The 15,549-nt window shown below is 38.1% G+C and overlaps 1 protein-coding gene across 4 annotated transcripts in view; it reads left to right on the top strand.

Annotated features, from left to right (window-relative positions):
• Positions 1-15,549, top strand: part of LOC106523505 (replication protein A 70 kDa DNA-binding subunit) — a 49,025-nt gene that overhangs the window by 28,832 nt on the left and 4,644 nt on the right. For all 4 annotated transcript variants that reach the window (XM_014016927.1, XM_014016928.1, XM_014016929.1 and 1 more), the window contains exons 14-17: positions 760-889; positions 10,467-10,643; positions 10,779-10,886; positions 11,005-11,091. In XM_014016927.1, the coding sequence (XP_013872381.1) occupies positions 760-889; positions 10,467-10,643; positions 10,779-10,886; positions 11,005-11,091 (502 nt within the window). The remainder of the gene's footprint in view (positions 1-759; positions 890-10,466; positions 10,644-10,778; positions 10,887-11,004; positions 11,092-15,549) is intronic.

The raw sequence follows: 15,549 nt of genomic DNA, 5'->3' as shown, positions 1-15,549 counted from the left end.
CATTTAGCATTAGCCGTTAGCTTCTCCAGCCGATCACACGGTCACCTGGTTTTTGCGCACTCCAGCTGTTCTATAGAACCTACTTGACTACCACAATAAAGGTCAATATTTCCTTGGAAATAACTAAAGTGTCGCAGTGAATAAATCATCATAATTTCTCCCATTGTTCTCCTGCTGTTAAATGTGTCGCTCACAGCTCAGCAAGAAAACAACAACAGCAACAGTTGTAGTTTTCTTGCAAACTGGAGTTAGACGAGGAAAAACTTTATTTTCTGCGGGGCGAAGATGAAAAGAAGACGTGAATGTCATTTGGACATTTGCATGCTCAGTAGGACCAAACGAAGGTCTGCTTCTATCTGATTTGTTTAAAAATCTCAAATGGTCCAAAAAACGAAAGCAATAAAAGAGCAATTAAAATAATATGTTTGGTTTTCTTCAGACTCCGGCCTCTWATTAGAAATAATTAGTCGGATTGCATTGGGCTTGGACATAATGTCTATGGGCTTGGGTCAGGTCATATTTTATTTAGGCCCAATCTAAACTTTTATACAGCACACATTCCAGTTTTACTTTACATGCTTTCTCTTTTTACCATTAAACATCCATAACTGAATAAAGTTTCTGCTGCATCTTATATAGTCTGATCACCTCAGTAGACAAGGGAATTTTGCTTTCTTCTCAATATGTATCATATGAGTTGTAATTGTTTTTACACACATTTTAAATTGCACATGTTGCTTGTTAACATGTCCATCACAGGTATGATCAAGGAGGTTATGCACTCGACAGCCAGTCGCTAACAGAAACCAGGTCAACCATTCGMGGATCAACGATGAACTGGAAAATGCTCGGCGACYTTAAGAATGKACAAATGGGACATGGAGAGAAGGTYCGGTCTACTCATGCACYCACAGCAGTTTGTTTGTGTAAAAAMAAAAATCAGAGGTCTGACTTGTTTAAATCAAAGAACATAAAAGAWTTGATTAAATGATCTAATCAGCGTAGTTCCATTATTCCACATTAGAGTATTTTTCACCTCAAATAAAGTTAATTGGCCGGTGATCATATATTCTGAAATTTGATTTTATTCAATGCAATGTGCATTAAAAATCAAACCTCTTTGCTTGAACCACACTCAACTGTCTAAAACTTGTAAAAGTTGTTGACTGAAACATGTTTTAACACAGACACACACCTCAAGTTTTGACTTTTAAGTTTTGGCTTGACTTGTATGCTTTCAAGTCACACAAGCCTCATTCATAAGACGGCTCAGCCCAGGACTGACGCGTGTTCTTTCCTCCTCCAAACATTCAGAAAAAACACAAAGGTGGAAAGTTGAGTAAAGTGAGCCGGCCTCTGATGCCCCTTTGAGCCTCCAAGCGAGGTAGTATCAGAGCCAGGACTGAACCCGGCAGACCGACTTGTGTAAAAGCAACCCGCGGTTAGAAAATGATCATGAATTGATGGCATCAGTGAGCAACCACACTTTAACCAAGGGAATTTTAAAGATGACACAAAACAACAACTTTGTAGTTAGTTTAGAAGCTATTGAACCCCAGGATCGCTAACGTAAGTTATTTTTGTTCGATACGAGGCAGACATCGTCACACAATAAATATATCGCGTCCACTTCATCCAAGCTGAGTTCTGCTCCACGTCTCTTTTGGTTCTGCACTGCTGGGTTTATTTCTGAGCACGTATATGTGAGCGTGAACTGGCCGGCATCTCCTGAGATTTTATGAATGACCCGAGAGAGCTTAAAGCCCGACTGGCCTGTGCGGTGATTTCGCGGAACTATCTAAGAAAAAGTCTACAGCAAGGGATTTCCAGGAAATTAGATGGGAATAAAGAAATGAGGTTGGTTTAGATTTGTGTTGATCTTTCATCCAGATCTCAAAATAATAATAAAAAAGTTGGTTGGAGGCTTATTGATATCAACCAGAAAATTCCTCTCTCAAATGGACAGTTAGCGATCATTTGAATGGAAATTAAGGAGGCTCTACACAGATCATAGAACATCATGYTAGCTTCATTAATGCTTAGTTTTATATCGAAAAATAGTTTGACATTTTAAAAGAAGCAGGTTAGAATTAACAAGGTAGAACTTTATTGTGAGTTTGCAGTTACACTAAGATTAATACATTTTAGGTATATTTGAGTCACAGACACTGATGATTCAAGCTTTTATTTTTTATTTTTAATGACTAATTGTAAGAATGTAATGTGTAGCTCTAACACACTTTTTGTGGTTTATGAAAATTTTAAAATATAAAGCTAAAAGGTCTTTTTCTGTAAATGTACTAAGTAACATACTTTAAATTAATGCCAGATTTCATACAAAATGGTCAAATTATTACTAAARTTTGGTCATTATGCTAATAAAACCATTTAAAATCCATTAATTGTGTGCTCTGATCAGCCCTGCAGAGTGAAGGCTTCTTGTTAAAACTATAACAATAATTAATCYTAAATCAGTCTTCCTTAATTCAAACTTTTTGTTTTAGCTGTAGGAGGGAACAAGTTTTATGCTAACTGTGCAACAGAACAATGTTGGAGGATTTTGCAACAAGATTCAAACTAAAACCATGTGATATTTTAGGAAGTTCTGTTGCCAAAAATGCTTCTAACCAGAAGTAGTGCATAGAAGTAGTATGTGCCACTCCTTAAACTTTCCATCTAATTAATTTGGTTTATCWCAGATTAGTCTCTCTTTCCTCCCATTTAATTGAAAGTAGCTTACGGATAGCTTCCAGATCAATGCTGTTTCTAATGAAAATTTCTAATTATGTTCCGGAGGAAGCCTATAGGGCAAAACATTACTGGGTTGGTGGAGGTATAGAAGAGAACAACCAGTCAGTGTTTTCGAAGTTTTGTCACTTGCAAACCTGTATCAAGGCCAAAGAAATTCCAAACGGAAAAACAAAACAAACAAAAAAGAATAAAGAAAATGAAGGTTTTAAAATGAAATAACAAGAGGTAGTTCAAATTKCACGCAAACAAGGGAACTTTACTGGCAAACAAAGAGTTTAGAAGTTAGAGATTTTTTTATTTTACTTTATCTTTTGCTTTTTTTTTGCTTTTGTCGTTCGACTTTGTACCCCCAACTGTTTTTGTAATTGAACAGAACAAGAAGAAGAACACTGTCTGTCACTCTTGAGGCTACAGAGCAGCAGGTTAGAGTAATAGAATCTGAGTTTTTAGTTTATAGTTTGAAGAAATCTAATTTGGCATTCTACCTGTTTGCCTCAATCTATATGTGTGGCTAACTTTGTGTAACGGTGTGTACAGAAGTGGGGGAAAGTATACGTGTACAACCCATTTCTAATTAACGTGTGTGTGTGTTGGGGTTTTTGGGACAAGCATTAAAGTTGGCATGTGAAACCACGTCAATTATGTGAAGTGGATTTTCACTTGGTTGCCCTTCCACACACAAATTTTAATTGCATTTAGGTGCCAGAAGGTGACARGGGGATTTGGTGTGATAAGAATGAAAAATTATTTTCAGAGAGAAGCATGTGTGTGTCAATCTTTCGGTAGGTGTGCACACTGAGTTTTGTGTTTGCGTGTTTTTGACTCTTTTTGTTCTTTTGTATGTGTGTGTGTGTGTTGTTACTTATGCTCTTCTTGTTGCTTCTCCTTAGTGTAGTTAAGGTTAAGACTTTGCCCAGAGGCTTTTGTGTTACATACTAGGATACAGAAAAAGACACAGCAGAAGGGGGGGGGGGGGAGATGATGTAAAAATACAGCTTGCCTTAGTTTTCATTGAACCATCCTGGTCTAGATCCTGCCTGTCCTCTAATTTAACGCTGATTGTGGCATCAGGAAGCCCCTTTTCAATTACCACGTCCACCCACCTACCACCGTCCTACATCTTCAGCCTTCCAGTCTGGAAAATGTGATGAGGCAGGCGCCCAGATGGAAACGTGAGTGAGACAGTAAGGGTTGTTGCTAACGGGAAAAGCTCTTCTAATTAAAACTAATAATGATTGAAAAAAGCTTCCTACTGAGTGTTTTTCAAAGGGGCTCTTGGTGTGTGGCATGGGTGGACAGATTATGAGGAAGTGAGTCAGTGTTGGCCAGAGGGAGCAAAAGTCTGCYTCTCAATTCAAGGGCTATGCCCTTCCAAGTCCACGTTTGTCGGCTGCTTACGTCACTGCCTTGCACCGAAGGCTGTCACAATTCATGGGCTGCTCCTCATGCAGTTGTTGAATGCGGCCCACAAAACCCGGAAATGAAGGCATCCTTCCCAGTCAAGAATATCCCAAGATTCGTTGCACCATCAGCAAACTAAACTAGAAAACGAAGACCGCAGAGGTGGTCCTTTTTTTTTTTTTTTCTAGTTTGGAAACTCATCACAGACCAATGAATTTATTTTTACAGGTTTCCCACAGGTCCTTGAAATCCTTGAAAGTTTGTGAATTTGAAAAAAGGATTTCAGACCCTGGAAAGTTTGTTTGTGAAAACAACCAAAAATTACACTTGTCCTTGAAAGTCCTTGAATGTTTTTTGGTGATTGAAAATCTCTATTCACACAACTGATTTTCATAATCTGTAATAATAATAATAATAATAATAATAATTAAATAAAACACATTTGTTGCGGTGGATAACTCAGGATTHCGGTAAACTGACGTGGCTTTCAACAAATAACGTGAGCCATAGTCATAGTTTTAGCCAATCAGAGCAGAGTAGGGTGGGTCGTTCTTTCTGAGCCCAGTGAGAGCACCACAGCTCCTCCTGTCCTCACCGAGGGTCTGGACATGTTCACATCCCCTCCTCCCAAAGTGAGCTGCCAAACCTCTCAGGACATAATTACATGTCCATGTATTGTGGACTTGAATGTAGGGTGTACATTTAATCCACTTTCTTTCATTGATTCTGACTCAACATTGACTTTACATGATATTAAACCTGTTTATCGTTAACATTCTGCAGTAGCAGTAGGTAATTGCCATCGTGCTTGGTTTTTAAATTTGAGGAAATTGGTACTGGAAAGTCCTTGAAAGGTCCTTGAATTTAATGTCGACCAAGGTGTGGGAACCCTGTTTTTAAATGTTTGTTTCGCAACTCAGCTGATGAAATGTATGCTGCAATGAGAAACTAAATAAAACTAGAGAATTTGCATTTCATGTGAAAACGAAGTGTGAATGCTTAATGCTGAAAGATTTTTGCAGAATAGCTAAAAAAGCTGAAACTCACCTAAAAATAGCTAAACAAAAATGTAGCCAAAATAGCTGAAATTAGTGCAGAGAAACAGAAAGAGCACCTTTTCTGAATTGGGCAGTAGGAACTGAATTTATCACAAAAAGTTGAAATTAGCTGAATGAGTTTAAATTAGCTAAAAAATAAAGTAGCTAAAAACATAGAAAACAGTAGAAGTTAGCACAGAGAACTAGAAAGAGCATGTTTTGTAAATTTGGCAGTACGAATCTGAAATTATCACAAAAAGGTGAAGTTAGCTGAAAAAGCTCAAATTAGCTAAAAAGTAACTAATAACACAAAAAATAACTGAAATTATCAGAAAGCAGCTGAAAGAAGCACAAAAAAATTAATTAGCAGAAAAGGTRAGAACGATGGCTAAAACAGCGGAAAGACAGCCAAAATCYGCTAAATAGAAGCCGAAGTAAGCTAAAATTAGTAGACAGGACCAGAACACAAGGTAAAAAGTACAGTAAAGATTTATGAACTTTTTCAATGGTTTTAAGTAAGTTGAAAATGACTCCACTTGTTTTCAGTGAAAATAAAATTATGAATTACTGAAGTATCAAAATTCACAGCTGGAATGTCCTGAGTTTTTATATCTAAATGGTTGAAATAGCACAAAAATTATGGAACGAGATACGTGCCGACAAAGGAAAATGAATCTCAATAGTTTGAATGCTTTATAATGCATTCACACAYTGAAATCACAAGTATTGATACTGGAGCTAATCATTTCACAGTTTTCTGCAGCCTACCTGGAATGTGTAGGGTGTGGCCTATGTGGGCTGTGGTGAAGGTAGGCTGCAGCACCTCAAACACACTCAAAGTGTCAGAACTGACAGTAAGTGTAGATGTCATGTGGACACAGCGTCAGCCACCTCATGACAGATGCAGGAAACACAATGGCCTTCTCACGATCAATGTTCTTTAATAAACTCCTTACAGAAACTGTGGGTTTTATAATGAAGAAACAGCATTGTCCAGTCAGTGTGTGATTTTTGGCTGCCATCCTAYAAGAGCTCTTTGATAGACTCATTTAGGCCAACAATTAGTAATGAGTCTGGTCCTGCTCTAGCTGGTACTTCTGCTCAGTGTGTATTTTAAAGCATTTAGTTTGAAACCTCCCTGTAATTCCAGTGRCTTGTTCAAGACTTGTTTTAGAAGGAGCAATGCCCTCTGGTGAAAATAGAAAAAAAAGTGTGTATTTGTGGTTTCTTATGTCACATTGAAGACTTTGTGTTGCATTTAGGCACTTGTGCCCTGGTTTGTCTCTTCCAGCGAAACTCTTCATTCTCTGTGTGCATTCTTTATATGTATATTTATATTTATGGAAATGGAATGCCATGCTTCTCCACAGGATGAGAGAAATAGTTTCTCCCCCACTCCCCCTACCCCCAGAATTAGCATTTCTTTTCCTTTTTAACTGTTGATTTTTACCAGTGTGAGTTCTGCCGCCTAAGGTGCTAATATCTGTTTAAATTACAGCAGCATCGCTGAATTTTAATTTGACTCTGTTTGCCTGTGTACACTTCTACTTGAATTCACAACAGAATGAGTTTAGCTTGTATCTGCTCTGGATATGCTAGGGTTTGGATCTTTGCATATATAACCTCGCATGATGTCAGTGTGCTCTAGAAAATGGGGGGAAATCATTTCATCTCACATTTTTTCTGCTTTAAAAATGCTCTAACTCTCTCTGCTGTCCTTTTTTAAACTGTTCCAAGATTGTTTGGAAGTCAAACAGAGATGTGTAAACAGCATGCATCTACCAGTTGGACAGACTTGTTGGCAATAGTTTTACATATAATTCCAAGTTTGATCGAAGCTAGTTTTCATTTTAATTTGAATATATTCCTTTTCACACTGGTCAGCTTCACTAACTGTCTTCACTTGAAGCACCACATTTTCTCCTTTTTATTTAACTTTTTTTCCCTATAATTTGTGCTTTATTTTTATGACATCTGAAATGTGACTTTAAAAATGCCTGTAATGATGATAATGATAAATAATTYATACTTTCATGTTTGGACAGACATTGGGTTTTCCTTTAATTCTAAATCAAACTACCATAAGTATTCAAGTATAATACGTAAAATTAAATCCATAAAATCATCCATAAAGTTGGGGGGTAGTACTATACTCAGATAAATATTTTTACTTGTGTATTTTAACTGAAATATCTGCTTCATTCACAAAATTATTGAGTCCGGATATGAGACCGCGTCGTAAAACCAGTTTAAACAAGCTTAGCTGTGACACTCCTCTGTGCTTCAGAGCGAGATAACAGATCCAGGCAGGCGACATGATGTGAAAAAAAGAGGGGAAAAGCAGTCCTGCACTTTAGTAATGATAACAAACTAATGACATTAGCGTGTGACTGGGCTGCTCCTCGAACAACAACAAACACATGTTCGTCTGTAATGGCGGCCATCTACCAGTGTTCTGAAAAAGTTTGTATCCCTGAAAAAATGTTTCCCCACCAGAGGGGGCGCTTGCGAGTAGGAAGTAATCTGCTTTTCCCCCACAAGATGGCCCAAATCTCATGAAGTCTCCGACTTTTGTGTTGGCGCCTCCTGGTGGACAATGTGTAAAATGCCAGAATTCGTATGATGCTGCTACAGCTGATATACACTCACCGGCCACTTTATTAGGTACACCTGTCCAACTGCTCGTTAACACTTAATTTCTAATCAGCCAATCACATGGCGGCAACTCAGTGCATTTAGGCATGTTGACATGGTCAAGACAATCTCCTGCAGTTCAAACCGAGCATCAGTATGGGGAAGAAAGGTGATTTGAGTGCCTTTGAACGTGGCATGGTTGTTGGTGCCAGAAGGGCTGGTCTGAGTATTTCAGAAACTGCTGATCTACTGGGATTTTCACGCACAACCATCTCTAGGGTTTACAGAGAATGGTCCGAAAAATAAAAAACATCCAGTGAGCGGCAGTCCTGTGGGCGGAAATGCCTTGTTGATGCCAGAGGTCAGAGGAGAATGGGCAGACTGGTTCGAGCTGATAGAAAGGCAACAGTGACTCAAATAACCACCCGTTACAACCAAGGTAGGCAGAAGAGCATCTCTGAACGCACAGTACATCGAACTTTGAGGCAGATGGGCTTCAGCAGCAGAAGACCACACCGGGTGCCACTCCTTTCAGCTAAGAACAGGAAACTGAGGCTACAATTTGCACAAGCTCATCGAAATTGGACAAGAGAAGATTGGAAAAACGTTGCCTGGTCTGATGAGTCTCGATTTCTGCTGCGACATTCGGATGGTAGGGTCAGAATTTGGCGTCAACAACATGAAAGCATGGATCCATCCTGCCTTGTATCAACGGTTCAGGCTGGTGGTGGTGTGTCATGGTGTGGGGAATCTTTTCTTGGCACTCTTTGGGCCCCTTGGTACCAATTGAGCATCGTTGCAATGCCACAGCCTACCTGAGTATTGTTGCTGACCATGTCCATCCCTTTATGACCACAAAACCGTTACTAGCATGGTGTACCTAATAAAGTGGCCGGTGAGTGTATATTTGTTGTCAAAATACCTTTTAGTACATATGTTGTTAAAATAAAATGAACAGTCCAATGATCATTTTACTGATATGTCTAAAGAGTGCAAAGGCTGAAAAATCTTGGAAGTCTGAATGAAATTGGAGGTAGTTTGAGGATTAAATTTTTATGCTTTTTAAGCTCAACAAAGGGGGGGTCGTATTATCCATGAGATTGTATCATACATGAATAAATACGGTAGTTATTTCAAGTGTCGCTGTGTTTGTCCACTCAATAAAATTGATGTCACACAACTGTGTCAATGCAATTTTTATCTTTAAATTATCATTAGTAGAACAACTCGTTCTTTTCAGCGTTGCTTTCTTTTCACAATAGGAAAGCATTTCTCGGCACTAAAGCTGACATCATAGCCTGCTCCTGCTTTCTGGTTTTTACTTTGCTGTGGACAAACTATTACTCACTGTGTTCTTGAGCCCTCTGCCACCTGCCATCTTTTTCATCAAGCAAGATGTTGCCTCCTACATAACAAACGTTTTGATGAGATATCTTGTTCCGCTACATTCAGTGAACACCTTGAATGTTTCTGCCTGTGATGCTTTGATTCAGTCCAGGCAAAGTTCATTCACTTCCTGTTTTGGCAAACACAAAATGTCTTTTTAGAATTTATAAAACTGAACATGGTCCAAAAGCATTAGTGTGTACTGCGTTTACTTGGTTTTCCTTGATAAATAAGCACCCTAGTACAGTGTAGTATGTAAACTGTATTAGTGTAATTCAGAAAGAAAAAAATAAATGGGTCCTCTGGATGGGTTCTTCTTTAGTGAAACGTTTCGTCTCTCCTCCAAGAGACTTCTTCAGTCTGATGAGTTTCAGGTGAACTCAGCCTTATAAGCACTGCCTCCACATGGACAAACAGGTTAGTCACATGCAAAAGAGGCCGCTGGAGCCCCGCTTCCATTCACTACATACACATAACACGACACGGGTCAGGTGATGGGGCACATGACACTATGAACAATAGAACTAATCAAGCCTATTGTTAGGCGATGGCCCTCTTTTGCATGTGACTAACCTGTTTGTCCACCATGTGGAGGCAGTGCTTATAAGGCTGAGTTCACCTGAAACTCTCAGACTGAAGAAGTCTCTTGGAGGAGAGACGAAACGTTTCACTAAAGAAGAACCCATCCAGAGGACCTACTTATTTTTTTCTTTTTGAATTTTTCTACCTGGATTACTGAGATGTATCAGGATATTAGTGTAATTATTATACTATTACGGTCTTAAACAAGCAGATTTTCTATGTGTATAAAATGGTCTGTGTTTTAATGTATTCGGTTTTCTCTCTCATTGAAGATGCAGCTGAAAACATGCAAACTCCGTTTTACAGAAGCCTAAGCTTCTCAAAAAGAAAATCCACTGGGTATGTTGTGAAATTTTAATGAAACAAGTCAATTAGAAGCCAGTCACATGGACCGCTACAGATATTTTTCATGTTTTAACATCTGCCAGCCCTGCTAGCATCCAGCTAAGACATAAACAAGGAAAAATAAATGATCTGAAGCTGAGATCCTATTTCCCTCTTCCTTCCACTGTTTGTCTTGTATTTTTAATTTACCACGTTTCTTTTCACCCCCTCTGCGCAGAACCATGTGACGAGGGGGGGAGGGCAATGTTTGCAAATTACATGCTGTCTTTATTGCTTTTTTTAATTCGACTTCTGTCCCCCTTATTTATATTTATTCTTTTCTCATTTCAGGCTGACTACTTCAGCTGCGTGGCAACAGTGGTGTACATTCGAAAGGAAAGCTGTCTGTATCAGGCGTGTCCATCTTCAGACTGCAACAAGAAGGTCATAGACCAACAGAACGGCTTGTATCGCTGTGAAAAGTGTAACCGCGAGTTCCCGAACTTCAAATACAGACTTTTGCTTTCTGTGAGTTCAACACACAGTGAARATTAATGCTTGTTAAGACGTGTAGTGATTTCTGCAGTCATCACATACACACAGAGTCAGACTTAGAGAAATAATCTCTTGACCCTTCCTTTTCTCTGGCTGTCTAACTCTCAGGCCAACTTAGCCGACTACTGGGATAACCAGTGGGTGACGTGCTTCCAGGAGACAGCCGAGGTCCTGCTGGGTCACAGTGCAGAGGAGCTGGGACAACTCAGAGAAACAGTGAGACTCTCACACATTTCTCCTCGACAGTTTGACCAGAAGTGTCCAAGGAGTATCTGCTTCTTTTTGAAASTTGTTTTTTTGTGTTCACCTTGTAATAGTTGTGTTTGTTCCCAAGGATGAGGCAGCATTCGATCAAGTCTTCCACAAAGCCAGCTTCACAACTCACATCTTTAAAAACAGAGTCAAGCTGGAGACGTACAACGTAAGTAGCAATTAACTCGACAGAATTTCAAACAAGCAATATATTTCAGCAATATTTTCAAAGTTATCAAAAACACGATGTAATGATGCACAATAGTGCTCATCACTGCCATACAGGCATTTTTTTTGACACTACAGGACTATTTAGCATTTTCTTTGAGTGCAAGTCACAAGCAGCAGCAACACACCAGCTCGCTTTTTTATTTATTTATTTATTTTACACAGTAACAATGCTTCTCGAAAAATAGGTCTTCAGTATTACCAGGATTGCAAACGTGTTATATTATCATTATATTAGAAAGAAGTAAGTGCTACAAAACAGACATCTGAACTGGTTTCATGTTTACAAGCAGATTATTTTGTATGACATAAAACACATCACAGTTATTACTGGAAAATTTTTAACATTTGGCTAATATCTATATATCTAAGGGAGTGGATTAAAACACAGAAAATATGTAAAGCATTCTCTAATGTTTGATGCATGATACATGTTAATTTAATTATTAAATTAAATAGTGTTGGTAAGCAAAAGTCATCGTCCCTTATTATCTCCTGAACACGTAAAACAAGTTATACACCAGTAACGTATTCACAACACGCTGTCAGTCCCATCAGCTTTAGTTGTTGTTGGTAGTTGTTTTATAGCCTCTGCACTTTGCAGGAAACAAATACAGCTGCGGATTCATTTCTCTTAATTAAGCACTAATTAACATTTAGCTATTGTCTGTCTAAGCCTAATTAGCTTAATTATTCAGAGGCTAATTTGCTGCAGAGGGCACATACATAGAGTCTGAGAGGAATGATTGAGATATGGCTTGAGTGGTCTCTGAACGGTCTTTGTCCTGACCTTAAGAAAACCCTTAAAGCTGTGCAGAGCTTTTTTCAGCCATTCTTCACTCTGAAAACTAATGTTAAACAATTTTATGAAGTAATTGCACAAAGTCAAGGCTAAATATTGTCAGTAAAGATGCGAAACAATGTTTATTTGTTGAAACTGTGATGTCATTTTAACTTGTGATGATTAGTGTTAGAGATGCACCGATATGAAAATTCCAGTCGATATCGATACCCGATATTTTTTGTGTAAAGGCATATATCTGAATTTTACCAATATTACACAAGCACAAATACACTTCTGTCTTTTTTTGATACCGTAAAAAAAAAAACGACCAGACTGCTGACATGGCTCTCTACTTCATTTATCCTGGCTGTGCAYCGTCACTATCACTATCATGATCAAACAGATACCACTCATCCAAACATTACCCCTCCCAAAGCAGAAACACAAAGCTAAAAAGTGGGAAATTATCAGACGTTAATATCAGCCCAGTTTTACAAATCGGACTGATACCGTTATTCTAAAAAAACGACCAATATTGGCCGATACCGATGTTAATGCCGACATATCGTGCATCCCTAATTAGAGTGTAACGTATAAACCTGCATAATCCTGAGACTTTACAGTAAATATCAGCATGTCACTGCTAAAGTCTGAAACCCAAGCAGCAGATGGTTAAGATTACCATTCTTATCATAACACACAACACTCAAAGAACAGTGGTACTGTGGAACAAAACACGAGTTACTGCTGACCAAAAGACCCATAAGTTTTGTCATTTCAGTGATACATTGACCCTTAAACCATGATCGCTTTATAAAATTTTCATTCATTACATTTATTTCAATCTTGTCTCCTGTATCTTTCATTTTGAATACAGACCTTTTTACACAGAACTTAGATCCTCTTGTTAAAAAGGACACTTCTGTTATTTTGCCAGTACATACTTTACTTGTTCGTACCAACTAAACACATGCAGCTTTCAACTGTGTTCATTATTTTTTTTAAAATAGCATGCCAGCGTTGCAGAAATTGAAGAGTAACAACATTGCTGTTTTTTTACTGAATGGTGCACGCAGCTTTTTACTTTTTATTACAGGATGCATCATAACTCAGAGCTCCTCAGTCTTGGAATTTGGGGCTCATGTTCCAGCATGTTTTAGATGTTTTCTTGCTTCACTGCATCTCATTCAAATGATCGTATAACCTCCTCAGCATGTTTTCAAGGTCAGCATGGGCCTGTTAATGACTAGCATATTTAAATTAGGTGTGAGAAAGCAAGAAAACTTCTGAAACATGAATTCTAAACTTARTCACATTCACTGTCAACAACAACAAAAATGGAGCTGAAGATATAATCTTCAGAGATCCTGCATCCTAATYTTGAGGACATTGGATTTAAACCAGTTATCCTTTTTCAAGGGACTAGATTTTTTAATAAAAACACAAGATAACAGACTTTCTTTAGGATTTACATAATTTACAAACAGGCCAATATCATCTGACAGCAGTGTTGTAGTACTCYAGACCGATCTTGGTCTCAAGCCCACTTTTTGATGGTGTCATGTCAGTCTTGTCGTGGTCTCAGACGTACTCAGAGTACTTGGGATTTTATTTCATGACCACAACTATGGAAATATCACWAAGTTGACAGAATATTGTCCATTTTGTTTAACATCTTTGCTTTCATTGGATGTAAAACAAACTGATTCAAATCCGAARGTGACTCGTTTCTGATTATGTATTTTGTTACCGCTGTCACCCACCCTCTTTCATTCATACACAGCACTCCCAAGAAAGTTAGCAGTGGCTATKTGGTAGCYYGAGAAGATATCTGCAAAATCCTCAATAATACAATTTGGCTACTTAAATCACAATGAATTTATTTGTAAAACAACATTCAGGAGAAAGCATGTTGGGGACTACATCAAACTTTTACCGTCACTTAGAAAGAAAGGCCAAAGAAAGGTAGACTGTGTAAGTCATGTTAGCAAAACTAGCTAGCTACAGTATTGTTAGCAATCTGTATCAAATTCTTTACCCAGCCCTCCCAAAAAGAGATTTAGTCAATATTAGCTCTACATATTAAGTTAGCTAACTGTGTACAGTATACTGTATGTTTTAAGGAACTAGTTTACATATTTTCTTGACTTGGTTGGTCCCGGGTTAGGTGGTCTTGACTACAATACTATCTAACAGTAGTACAGTAGTAGTAGTAGTACACTGAGTGGTTTTTTTTGGCATCTAAGATGCAGTAATGGTTCATTGTGTGGACAAAGTTGCACATGTGAGATGGTCTCCAGTGAGCCTATCATGTTATTGCAGATGTACACATGAGGTGATTAAACCTGGGGCACTTTTTTTCTTTTATCAATCACCTGACTTGTCCCCATATGAATCGGACTTGATTGTCATTATTCTCAAAGATTGTAAAGACCCCTGCCTCTCTTTCTGCTGACGAACAGCCGTCCTTTGACTATCCAACAAGCACCTTTTGATTAAATTGCATTATTTTCTTCCACACAAGAATCCACTGCTTCTTCCTAACGTTGTTTATTCCTGCAGATGGCTAAACAAGATTTAGAAAATGTACTGAGGGCATAAAAGAAAAGTTATACATAATTGTGAAGGTAGTCAGTCAAATTAGTTTGATGCTGACTTACTTTTGGACTTAAATCCACKAGTCTTTCAGTATGAGGAGGTATAAACCAACGCATAAGAGCATCTGCTACAGCTTCAAACATGTGAGTACATAAATCTGCGCTCGTGTGCGAGTACATCTGTCTGTCTAAAGTGAATGAATTGATTTTGTCTCATTGAATGCATTAGTGTCAGAGGCGGACAGTTTTTCTTCCTTTATTTTAACAGACAGGCCATTGAGAGCCAAGTACACACTTAACACTGTCACTTTATATCATCAACAAACCAGACTCCTAGTAGGCCGTATCAACAGCAGCCGGGTTTTTCTTTTTTTTTTTTTTTCGTGTTTCTTATAAGGAAAAAAAGCTTTAGGAAAAATTAAGGTAATTTACATAATCAACATGCTATAACTAGAGATGTGTCTCAGTTCCTTTGGTGTTTAAGGTATCTGAGCAAATATGACAAATAAAGATTTTGAKAGTATTTTGTTAAACTGATGACACAGATTTTAAATCAAACAGACAGATATTTAATGATACAGAAAAAAATGTTTTTGACAAGTCCTAAGTGTTTACATTTGAAAAGGGTCATTTAAGYAAAATTTGTAATTTCTGCTGTGGGTGCATAAATTTTGAAATCTAACCATTGCGCACAAGGTCGATGGGATCTGTTCTCTTGTCGACCATAACAGTGAGCTCTACAGAACAAACAGCTGTAAAGTTTTTTTATCTGCAGAAAGTATTTTCTGCTTCATTAACCCGGTATTTTTGTAGGGATCTTGAGTTGTTTAATTACATAGTTCATTATTCTGCATAATCTCATTTCTTTGTGAGGTTGTGGCATTAATATTATCCAGACGTCGTTGTTTGATAGATTTTTTTTTATCCTAATGGGAGAGCGACAGCTTCACCCTCTCTATGTGAAATAGAATAAAAAAAAAAAAAGGCTATATGCTTGGTCATCTCATAGAGCTGGGCG

The sequence above is a fragment of the Austrofundulus limnaeus genome, unplaced genomic scaffold, assembly GCF_001266775.1.
Source record: "Austrofundulus limnaeus strain Quisiro unplaced genomic scaffold, Austrofundulus_limnaeus-1.0 Scaffold157, whole genome shotgun sequence".
Taxonomy (NCBI): Eukaryota; Metazoa; Chordata; class Actinopteri; order Cyprinodontiformes; family Rivulidae; genus Austrofundulus; species Austrofundulus limnaeus.
Note: the sequence above shows the minus strand (reverse complement) of the source record. Positions and strands in the feature narration are given on the sequence as shown.